This window comes from Capricornis sumatraensis, chromosome 1 (assembly GCF_032405125.1).
Source record: "Capricornis sumatraensis isolate serow.1 chromosome 1, serow.2, whole genome shotgun sequence".
In the NCBI taxonomy this organism is placed as follows: domain Eukaryota; kingdom Metazoa; phylum Chordata; class Mammalia; order Artiodactyla; family Bovidae; genus Capricornis; species Capricornis sumatraensis.
Window position 1 is genome coordinate 232,971,699 of NC_091069.1, and position 12,265 is coordinate 232,983,963.

At 37.3% G+C, this 12,265-nt stretch overlaps 1 protein-coding gene across 2 annotated transcripts in view; it reads left to right on the forward strand.

Annotated features, from left to right (window-relative positions):
• TFDP2 (transcription factor Dp-2) overlaps positions 1-12,265 on the forward strand; it is a 203,214-nt gene that overhangs the window by 161,142 nt on the left and 29,807 nt on the right. For both annotated transcript variants that reach the window (XM_068990236.1, XM_068990309.1), the window contains 2 exons: positions 1,009-1,130; positions 3,891-3,938. In XM_068990236.1, coding sequence (XP_068846337.1) covers positions 1,009-1,130; positions 3,891-3,938 — 170 coding nt within the window. The remainder of the gene's footprint in view (positions 1-1,008; positions 1,131-3,890; positions 3,939-12,265) is intronic.

Here is a 12,265-nt window from a genome sequence, read left to right on the forward strand (position 1 = left end):
CTAGCACTGTGGTAGGCCCTGCAAACACCCTCTACCTTTAAGGATCCTGCATTGAGATGGAGGTGAGGAGTATGGTGGTATGGAAAATGTGGAAGGCTTGGAGGTGCATTCGCCTTGTCTAGTGTTCCTTTTTTCTCATGAGGCAAATTTCTGAATGCCTTGTTTAATGATCCTTGGCATATTGTGAGGATCAGAATTCCCCGGCTGTCTGTCGGTATTTGTTGTGTTTTGTTTGACTATAGAATTAATTTATTAAAATAGTTTCCTAATCATTTGTATGTAGTAACATCTCCCCAGCCCCACTAATATTCCCATTCCCTGGAGCATGCCTTTATTTTATTTACTGTTTTTTGTGTATGTGTGTGAAAATAGGGTTTTAGTAAAGTCCTTAATCTTAGTTCTATTCATTCCCTTTCTGGAGTCTGTCCATAGGAAATAGAAATTAAAGCCAAGATAATTTTACAAAAAGGTTTATCACAGCGTTATTTGTAATACTGAATATTTGTAAAACTCTAATAATAAGAATGTTTTATGGTCTTTAAAATGTGTTTGAAGAATATTTAATGATATGAGGAAATGCTCTTAAAAAGAAACAGATAAAACTGCATCTATATAAGAATCCAAATTGTGTAATGTCTTTGCATATGTTTTGAACTGTGAAAATCTAATCTGATGTTATCCCAGTTCTAGTTAATCAAGTTCAACTAAAATTAGTTTTCATAATTCTAAAGAAAGGTTTTCATTTTTCTGATTTTTAAAATGTTGTCAGTCACCAGCTTAATCCTTCCCAATTGCTATTCACTTGCTGAAATCCACAGTGTACTTTGTATCAGTGTTGATACTTGTGCTTCAAGATCTTAGAATATACAAGTGGGTCAAAGGTATTGCTTATATTTTAGATGATTGATATTAAGTATATTTTAGATAATAAGGTTTCCTGCTTATAAACTTATTTTCTGCCTGTAGGCTTAACAACTAAGAATAGTTTTCCTTGTTCTGACTTTACAGATTATAAGCACACCACAGAGACTAACCAGTTCAGGAAGTGTTCTGATTGGGAGTCCATATACCCCTGCACCAGCAATGGTTACTCAGACACACATAGCGGAAGCTACTGGCTGGGTCCCAGGGTAAGAGTGGTACTGCAAGTTACCATTTTTTAAAACTTTTTTTTAAAGTTCTGATCTTTTTTTGCTCACTGTCTTATCTTCTGTTCTTGTTTTATGGCTTTAAAAACTAGTATGTTTCCTTTAAGATCACCTGTTTATTTCATTTTATGTCCTAGCTATAAAATGGGTGTCTAGGATATAAAATGGACATCTAGGATATAGCCTCTGGATCTTGGTTCCCTGACTAGGGATTGAACCCCTGTCCTCTGCAGTGGAAGCATAGAGTCTTAACCACTGGACCACCAGGGAGTTCCCTGGAACAACCATTTTAAACAGAAAAATAAAATAATAACTGAAACATCTTTCTTCAGCTCTGAAAGAAGACTGCTTTTTTTGATTTGACTTTTAGCCACTTTGGAGATGTAAAAACTGCATTTTATATTGTTTTAACACACATAAGAAAGGAGTTATGTATATGTGTGTGTGTGTGTGTGTGTTTAGAATTTCTTCTTGAAACTAGCATTTTTGTTTCATGTAAAACCAGAAAAAGAACTAGGAAAAAAAAGAGACCAAAATATATTAAAACTTTCATTGAGTTTTATCTTGATTCTTTTGAAAGCTGGACAGTTAAATCAGTGTCCCTTCTTTGTTACTCATTTGCTGCTTTTAATATCAGGTCTCTGCATGTTCCATCTTTCCCTTAGAATACCCTTATTCAACCTTTCCCCTTCTTATCATTTTAGTATCTCATCCCTCCATAAAAGGAAATAGTAAAATAAGTGACTGAAAATTTTATTTTGTCCCTTTAGAAATTATTTCCAGCATGGCATACCACACTGGTGGTTCTGTCATTGACTTACACCTGTGAGTTCTAACAAGCAAACAGTAAATGTTGGTTCAGTAAGAATCTCCTTGCTTCAAGGATATTAAAGAAATGAATGAAATAACAATCCTGGCAGGGTGCTTTAAGTTACACACACACGCATTAGAGGCAAAAGAGTTTGTGTGTGTGTGTGTGCGCGCGTCCGTGCGTGCGTGTGTGTGTGTGTGTGTGTGTGTGTGCTTAGTCGTGTCCAGCTCTTTGTGACCCTGTGGACTGTAGCCTGCTAGGCTCTTCTGTCCATGGAAATCTCCAGGCAAGAATATGGGAGTGGGTTGCCATTTACTTCTCCAGGGAATATTCCCTACCCATTGCACCTCTGCATTGGTAGGCAGATTCTTTTCCCCTTGAGACATCACTTCGTATGTATACATAATGTCTTTTCTATTATCAAGTAAGATGAAGTGACAGAATCACCTGTAATTCCATGGCCTTTCAGTTCAGTTCAGTCACTCAGTCATATCTAACTCTTTGCGACTCCATGGACTGCAGCACACTGCAGATTCCTTGTCCGTCACCAACTCCTGAAGCTTGCTCAGACTCATGTTCATTGAGTCAGTGATGCCATCCAGCCATCTCATCCTCTGTCGTCCCCTTCTCCTCTTGCCTTCAGTCTTTACCGGCATCAGGGTCTTTTCCAGTGAGTCAGTTCTTTGCATTAGGTGGTCTAAGTATTGGAGTTTCAGCTTCAGCATCAGTCCTTCCAATGAATATTCAGGACTGATTTCCTTCAGAATTGACTGGTTTGATCTCCATGCAGTCCGTGGGACTCTCAAGAGTCTTTTCCAACACCATAGTTCAAAAGCATCAATTCTTCAGCACTCAGCTTTCTTTATAGTCCCACTTTCACATCCATACATAACTACTAGAAAAACCATAGCTCTAACTCGACGGACCTTGGTCGGCAAAGTAATGTCTGTGCTGTCTAGGTTGGTCATAACTTTCTCCCAAGGAGCAAGTGTCTTTGAATTTCATGGCTGCAGTCACCATCTGCAGTGATTTTGGAGCCCAAGAAAAGAAAGTCCATAACTGTTTCCGTTGTTTCCGTATCTATTTGCCATGAAGTGATGGGACCAGATGCCATGATCTTCGTTTTTTGAATGCTGAGTTTTAAGCCAGCTTTTTCACTCTCCTCTTTCACTTTCATCAAGAGGCTCTTTGTTCCATCTTTAACAATAGTATGTTAAGTCCATAATATCATGTTAAGTCCATAATAATAGCAATACCATGACCTTCATTCAGTCCTTAACGATATCCTCATATACATCTGCAAGTTAGGTTCAAGTTTTTCGTACCCTTGGAAGATAATTTAATGAAAGCCAAGTCTCTGCCAGTAGTGCTGGCCTGCTTTGGAGATGACCAGGGTTTGGCTATTTTCAATAACTGGCTGTGCTTTATACTGCATGTAGTATGATTGTCTAATGTTTTTAAGAACCAGTCTTCCCAGAGTGAATAAAACTTTTCTGTACCTTCTCATTTATTGTTTTTGTTTCATTGGTAGACACACAAGTCGTGTCTGACTCTTTGTGACTCCATGTACTGTAGCCCACCAGGCTCCTCTGTCCATGGGATTCTCCAGACAAGAATACTGGAGTGGGTTGCCATTTCCTTCTCGAGGGGATCTTCTTCACCCAGGGATCAAACCTGTGTCTCCTGCAGGAAAGCCCTTCTCATTTATAAATTTGCAGTATTTCTTGCTAGAGATTCGTTAAGCTCATTTCAAACCTATGACTGTTGTGATTTCTTGGGTCCAGTGACAAAATTTAAGTTCTGATTTTATGTACATATCTTTTGTAATTCTTAGTTTTGTGTTTGGATATATATTCAGTGTGGAATTAGATCAGTTAAATTATTCATGAAGTAAAGTTCCTTATGCATTTTCTTTTTTTTTTTCTTTTCAGTGATAGAAAACGGGCTAGAGAATTTATAGACTCTGATTTTTCAGAAAGGTGAGTAAAAGTTTTAAGTAATTTGTTCAAGAGATTCTATTGCATAGTGAGAGGTTTAGTACCCAGACTTAAGTAATGAGATGTTTTTCTTCATGTAACTTTAAGTTCATTAAATTTCAACTGTTATTTCATTCCACATTGAGTATTCTGCTTCACTCATCATTGCATAAGTGTATTATGTTTATGTAGTTTCAGAAGATACTGTTCTGTGGGTAGCTTGGCTCTTGGCAGTCTGCTATTTAGCGCACTCCCTCCTTTGGGGAGATGAAATGTTCTGCTAAAGTGACTATTCTTGATTACCTCAAAATATACAAACTTTAAAAACAAGTTTTCTTGAACACATTTAAAGATCATAGTAAATCCTCACTTCTTTTTTTTTTTAAACCTTCCAGTTCTATTGAGATATAATTAACATACAGGCCTGTATACATTTAAGGTTATACAGCACAGTAATTTGATTTGTTAATACGTACATCATAAAGCAGTTATCACAGTAAGTTTAGTGAACCATCTCATATAGATATAAAATAAATAAGTAAAAATTTTTCTTGTGACAAGAACTCTTAGGATTTACTCTTATATATAACATACAGGGCTTCCCAGGTGGCGAACCCACCTGCCAGTGCAGGAGACACAGGACATGAGGGTTCCACCCCTGGGTCGGGAAGATCCCCTGGAGGAGGAAATGGCACCCCACTCCAGTACTCCTGCCTGGAAAATGCCATGGATTGAAGAACCTGGTGGGCTACAGTCCATGGGATCACTAAGAGTTGGACACAACTGAGTGCCTATGCACGCACACACAAGTCGTGTTAATTTACCATGTCGTACGTTACATCTCCTTTCTTAAATAATACAAGTGTAGTATAATCTTTCCTTAGACTGTTAGGACAGTGATTCTCAGTTCTAGGTGTGCAGCAGAATCACCTATGGTCTGCTGAGTAAACTGTAATTGCTTACTAAATCAGAAACTCCAAGATTGAAACCTTATCACTTAAAGATCATTATTTGAACTCAGTATTTCACCCAAGTCACTATACTAAGTATCATATTAATGTCACATTATACTAAAATAAAACATAATCTCAGAGGCTGTTTGGATAAAACCTTGCCAGCAACACTTTCTAGATTGATTCTAGAGTTTTTTTAATTGCTTTTTTTCAACGATGTTTTAGTCTCCTTTCTCCTGTTAGGTCATCTGCTTTCAACACAGCTTTCTGTCTTTTCCAGTTTCTAGTTGCTACCTCAGATTTGTTGTACACTGAGAAACTACTTGACCAGATGTGTTAGAATCCCATCTAAAATAAAAGTGAATGGGCTCCGAAGTGAAGACCTCGAGGCTATATTTTAAAATGTTTGTTTTCTTGCATGACACTAGCTCTGGTTTAGTTCCTTGCTGACCTTTGTTCTCAGATCTTAACTGTTTTGAACAGATAAAATCATATCTGAGAAGCTGCTGTATTACATAGAGCTGTATGGTGAGATGGTCTTTTCTCTCTAATGGGAATTCATTTTTCCAACTCATACTGTTTCATCTTCATGTTTATCCTGGGAAAGGGCAGCAGTACAACTTTTTAACTGTGTATTCAGCAGTGTTTAAGGCCTTAAAATGGAACTGTTCACTTGTTATGATTGACATCACCTGAGTATGCAAATAATACAAAAAAGCAAGGTTCTTTTTATTCTTCACAAGAGAGAAAACTCTAGAGATAGCATATAGAAGTGCCAGACTAGGTTTGTTGCCATAACCATTGACTTGACTTTGCTTTTCTGCATTTGCTTCATGGGCCTTTTTTCCGAGTGCTTTCTATATTACTCTCCTTTTATTCTTTAATAGAACTTTTCTGTATTGAATCCCATCCCCCTCCCTAACCAAACCCCCCAAATGACTACAGGCGGTTTTCTTCTTGTGTTATTGTTCTTACACATGTTCCTTTCCTCCAGATTAATGTGTTTTTCTATAATGCCGTAAAAAGGCTTGGGTTCCCTCTTCCCCCATGCTAAGGTTCAAAAAGCCAGCTCTCAACCACAAACTAATCTTCTTCACTTCTTCATTGTCTCTTTAGTGATTTAATCTCTCTATGGTGATTAAATATAGTAAGTATTTTTGCTAGTGTTCCTTGGGGACAGAGATTTATATATATAATACACATGCATACTCCCACCTAGGTATATACTATATAAGGTTTTTATCCTCATCTTACCACTTGACAGTACAACTTGAAGTATGCTTTACACAGCTCTTCCTTTGTTGAGTTCCTTTGCAAGACCAAGTCACTTTCTGAAGAAATCTTGTTGGTAGGTAAAGGATCCATTGAGGGATTCTTGTTAGTTTTTTCTTTGTGTTCTGATCCACTGAACTTCTTTGCAAAGAGGTTGTGGAAATTGCTTTGAAAGCCCCGTTTCTGGTCTCGCCTGGAGTTTTGATCCTGAAAGATGTTTGTTCCCTTTTGTCTTTCTTCCTTGGACAGTCTGGTGGTGTCTTGCAAATACATCTCTTCCAAATGGGAAGTGTCCTATGTGAGAGTTCCCTGGGGGGAAGAAAGGTCCTGGGTGTTTGACAGGTAGCAGCAATAACCTACATGTGTTTATTTTATTCCTGTCTTCAAGGAATAGGATTTAGCACAGTGGTGTTTTTCTCTTCCTTTGTGCTCATATACTCTTTATATATTTTTTATTCTGTTGGAATATAGATAAAACTTTTATTTACAATAAACTAATTTAAACTCAGTCATGTCCGACTCTTTGCGACCCCATGGACTGTAGCCTACAAGGCTCCTCTGTCCATGGAATTTTCCAGGCAAGAGTATTGGAGTGGGTTGCCATTTCCTTCCCAAATTTAAACTATAATAAACTAATAATAAAAATCAATATAATTAATATCTGTACTGCTTTGACGATGTTTATAAAGTTGTTTTCAACAAGTGTTTTGAATATCTGCTAAGTGTTGGTAAGTTCTAGGCATGGATGAGAATAATAAGCAAGATAGATAAGTCTCTGCCCTTGAAGAGCTTATATTTGGGGAGGAGGTGCAATAAAGAAGTAAGATAACTAGACTGTGATAGGTGGTATGCAAAAAACTAAGAAGGACGATTTGTAGATAATTGGAAGGATGGTGGCTACCTTAGAAAGGCCTCTCTAAGGGGGGATGTTTGAATACAAGGAAGACAGGCTAGTTCCTTGAGGAGCTTGGGATTCTAGGCACAGGGAATGGCGAATGCAGAGCTCCCAAGTGAGGAACCAGCTTGTGATACTCAGGGAAGCACAGTGGCTTGGAGATCATGAGCAAGTCAGAGAGAGATACGAGATGAGGAGGGAGAGGTAGACACAGGTCAGAGTATGAAAGGCCTTGTAGGTCATGGTAGAGAATTTGGGTTTTATTCTAAACAGGATTTTAAGCAGGGAAGTAATGTGATCTGATTTATACTGACTGCTGAGAGGGATCTGGACTCTAAGGAGATAAGAACAAAAGCGGAGAAATAAGTTAGAAGGCAGGAGGCAGTGACCTGACAGTGGAGATGGGAGAAAATGGGTAAATTTTGCAATTTGGAAACAGAATTTATTGATGGATTGAATGAAGGAAAAAGGAATAAAGGATGACTTGATTTTTTGCAGTAAGAGCTAGGTGAATACTGGTGCCATTAGCATTTACTGTAGTTAGGAATAGGTTTGGGGAGGAATTGAGTTTTGTTCTGGACACATGAAGTTTGAGAGGTTTTTCAATTTTCTATGTATGTATCAAGAGTATCAATTAGTGTAATCAGTAGTATCCTCAGTTTGGATGAGGCCAACCCAGGCCTGGATGACATAATGCAAGGTGGAGAAAGAGTGAAGATCTGTAAATAATAAACATTTCTTTCCCATTTCCCCTCTCCCTCACACAGTAGATAGAAATACACAGGAAAATGGGATTTGGGTTGGATTTTTTCCCCTAAATTATGTTACTAAATTACTTTGCTGATTTAAATATTCTGGTTAACTTATTTTAATGAGAAAGGAAGTTTTTATTATATATTGTGTATAATTTCTTGTTTAAATGGGATACATTTATTAGTTTACACCTGGAAAATACTGTTATACTACAGATTTTAGTTTCATATTACTTTTGTAAATAAATATAAATTATTGTGCAAAATATAAAAAGACAGTGATTGTTGATTCTAGTTGAGTGCCTGGAAAGATAAATACTCCTGGAAACAGTTCTTTTAAATACTTCAGATGAAATGTGAATATGAAATTATGAAGACCTCAAATAAAATAAAATAAAACTTGCTTTTCAAACTGTGCTAGATTGGTAGTTCTATTTTCTTAAATATTAAAAACATGTTTAATTTGGTAATTTGATTTTATTTGGCAAGGAATGCTTCCTACTGATTTTTTTTTAAGAGACTAATAGAAATGATAGTGTTTATAGCCTGTGACCAAATTTTCATGTTATTTGGAAAGAGGGTTTGAGTGGTTCAGAGAGCTCAGGTTTGAGAAAATGTGTAAACTCTACTTTTAAGATTTCGAGGTAATTCCCTGGTGGCCCAGCAGTTAGGGGTACGTACTCTTACTGTCAAGGACCTGGGGGTGATCTTTGGTTGGGAAACTTAAAATCTCAAAAGTTGTACAGCACAGCCAAAAATAAATAAATAAAACTGGCCCACTTAAAAAGAAAAATTTAGATAGGGAGCTTCTAGTTTGAGATGATGGATTGAATAGCCATTTTTAATCTCCAACTCATAAGATTCTGTTGAAATATTTTGTGTATTAAAAAAAAAAAAGGAAATCTCATAAATTGCCATAAAACATGATAGAGGTGTAGGGTTCTCCAGAATTAGGAGATCAAGGCTGGTGTAATTATAAAGATGACAAGTGAAAGTGGACAAATGCATGTCCCAAAATACGCATGGGAGAAGTCAGATTGGGAGACGGAAGCTATTTTCACTTGCACTGACTTGGTGAGGTCCCAGGCCCACAATTGAGAGGCATAAAAAGTGAGAATGAATTGGTGGGGGAAGGACTGAGGACAATGAAATGACACCTATCCAAGGAGCACCTGGGCCAGTGGAACCTGCTCAACCCTCCAGATGGCCAGATGGCCTGTGCCCCGTCTCCACACATAGAAATTACATGTTGTGGCATAAATTATCCTTCCTTCCTTTTCATTGCCTGCCTGCCTTTTTATGTACAATATAACATTGTATGGATATATCGCATTTTTCCTGTATTTGTTTATTAATGATGGACATCTGAGTTGTTTCTCCATTTTGACTTCCCTTATGGCTCAGACGGTAAAAGCATCTGCCTGTAATGCAGGAGACCCGGGTTCAATCCCTGGGTCAGGAAGAGCCCCTGGAGAAGGAAATGGCAACCCACCCCAGTACTCTCGGCTGGAAAATCCCATAGATGGAGGAGCCTGGTAGGCTACAGTCCATGGGGTCGCTAAGAGTTGGACACAACTGAGTGACTTCACTTTCACTTTCTATTTTGGCTGTTATAAATGCTGCTGTAAACACTTGTGAACAAATCAGTTCTCATTTCTCTTGAATATATACCTAGGAATAAAATTACCTATGGCAGTTCTTTCTTTAGCTTTTTGAGTAACTGTCAGTTATATTCCCACCAACAAAGGTTATGTCTCCAGCTCCTTACCAACATTTCCTATCCATCTCTTTTTATTTTAGCCATCCTTGTGAATGTGAAGTGTATCTCATTTTGGTTTTAATTTGCAGTTCATAGTGGTTGATGATGATAAGCATTTTTTCAAGTGTTTATTGGCTGTTTGTATATCTTTTTATTTTCCTAGTACAAATATTTTTTGAGTAATTTCTGGCAGTTTCTAACCACTGGAGTATATTGCACAATAAACCACATCACATTTTCCAGGAAGAAAAAAAAAAAAAACACTAAATATAAATAGTAATGACATCACCTACTGAATTAGGACAGTTAAAATTTGCTTCAAATATTTCTTTGTGGGAAGGGACACCACACTTTCCCTCAGTTAAGAGAAATATTTTTAGAGTCTGGAGATCTTTTGTGGGTTTTTGTTTTTTAATATCATGCCATGAATTCATAGGGGAGTGGGTTCTGGCAGCTCCGGCTCTCTCCCATTAGTTCTCAGAAAGTGTGTCTTTCTGGGTGGAGCAGGCTGGCGCATCAGTTGATCCCAAGTACCTGTTTTGACTTTTTTCTTTTTCTCATCACTTCGCTTCACATGTTTCTGGAAGCTCTATCGGCTGTTAGAGTGCTTAATTTGCCCCATGTGCTCAGTCATTCTTTGGGCAGGCGTCTTGCCCTTAACTTGCTGGTTTGTTTACAACAATGGCAACAGCATGCTGGACGGCATGGCGGCCTCTTCCAGTGTCGCTGTGGTGGCGTTTGTGGGGATGCTTTGTGAGCAGTGCCCATTCCTTTGATGTCTACAAGGTCATGTTTCTCGTAGAGTCTCAAGTTTGTGGCCAAAGGAACAACTCCGTGTTTTCTGAAAAGCCTAGAGAACATAGAGCAGGTGCCTCTCGTCTTTCCTTTTATGTTGGTCATTTCTGCAGATTGCTAGCAAGATGGCATTCCAGCTTAAAGGAAGACTAAATATCTTCTTTGAAGAACTCTATTGAGATCTTTTGGTTTGTTGGTGGTGGTGCTGGTTTTGTTCTTGAGTCATAAGAATTCTTTATGGGTTATAGATACAAGGCCATTGTCGGATATATGGTTTGCAAAAAAGTTCTGATCTCTGGATTGATTTTTCACCTACAGAAAGCAGAGAACCTTCAAAATTTGACTGTGTTTATCTTGTTTATATTTTCTTGTGGTACTTATGTTTTTGGTATCATATCTTATTTTAAGAATTGCCAAGTCCCAAGATCACAAAGACTTAACACCTATTTTGTGCTTACATTTAGATCTTTGACCTATTTTGAGTTAATTTTTGTAGCCTGTGACATTTTAAAGTTTATTTGTTTAATATAACTCAAAAGCATATAGAAGATCCGTGAAAATGTAGACATTTTAATAACATTTTTTCAACCATTTAAATTTCTAAAATAAGCCTGGTTTTAAGCTTATTATTTCAAATTATTAGCAAAATTTAAAAAGTACACTCTGTATTATTTTGTTCTTAACCCTCATTTTGTGATGGGGAGTCAAGCATTCCTGAACTATTTTTGTCAAGAAAAGGCACATCTTCTCTGAATGTGGTAGCAGTAATAGTAAGCCAATGTGACAATGAAAGTAATTTAAAGAATGAAGAACAAGAAAGTTTGTTTTGCTCAGAAGCATAATCCCTTGTATACTGAGTTGGTTTTTTGGAAATAATTACAAAATGCTGGAAACCTCAGCGTATTATTTTATAGATGCATAAAAGCCATCAACCCTTAAACATAAAAGACAACGAAACATAAATTCAAAACCAAAACAACAAAAAACCACTGAGAAAATAGATTAATAAATTCAAAACATATAAACAAACACTGAGAAAATACATTATTGTGCGTCTATCACCACTATCCATCTCCAGAACTTTTCCACCATCCCCTACTAGAAACCCATACCTATTAAGGAACATCTCTTCACTCTCTCCTCTTGCAGTCTCTGGGAACCATAGTTATACTTTCTGTCTCCATAAATTTGACAATTCTAGGTAGCTCGTATAAAAGAAATCATATGATATTCATCTGTTGATGGACATTTAGGTTTTCACCATTTGACTATTATGAATGTTGCTGGTATGAGTGTGGGTGTACAAACATCTGTTTGAGTCCCCTACTTGAAATTTCTTTGCATATACACCCTGAAGGGGAATTGCTGGATCATATGGTAATTATATGCTTCGTTTTTGTGGAACCACCGTAGTATTTTCTGTAGAGACTGCCCACTTTTACATTCCCACCAGTGGTGGGTGCATGAAGGGTCCGATTTTTCCATGTCCTCCCAATGCTTATTGGCTGGGGTTTTCTTTGTTTGTTTTGTTTAATTAAAGTCATCCTAATGTCTGTGAATGATATCTCATTGTGGTTTTGTTCTGCATTTGCCTAATGATTAGTGATATTGAACATCTTTTCATGTACTTATTGGCCATTTGTATATCTTCTTGGAAGAAATGTCTACTCAAGTCTTTCGTCCATTTTGAGTTGTTTTTTGTTGTTGTTGTTGTTGTTAAGTTCTTCATCTAGCCTTTAACTTGTAAAATTCTTTTACTGGAGGCATTGTACACTTAACTTTGAAAAAAGTGGTTTACAGGTTTGGTTGTAGGACCAAGTCCCCTATCTGTGTACTGGAGGTATCAGCTGTCCTAAATTCTGTTGAATTTGATGTAAATGTTGATTGGTTTGGCATGACGATCC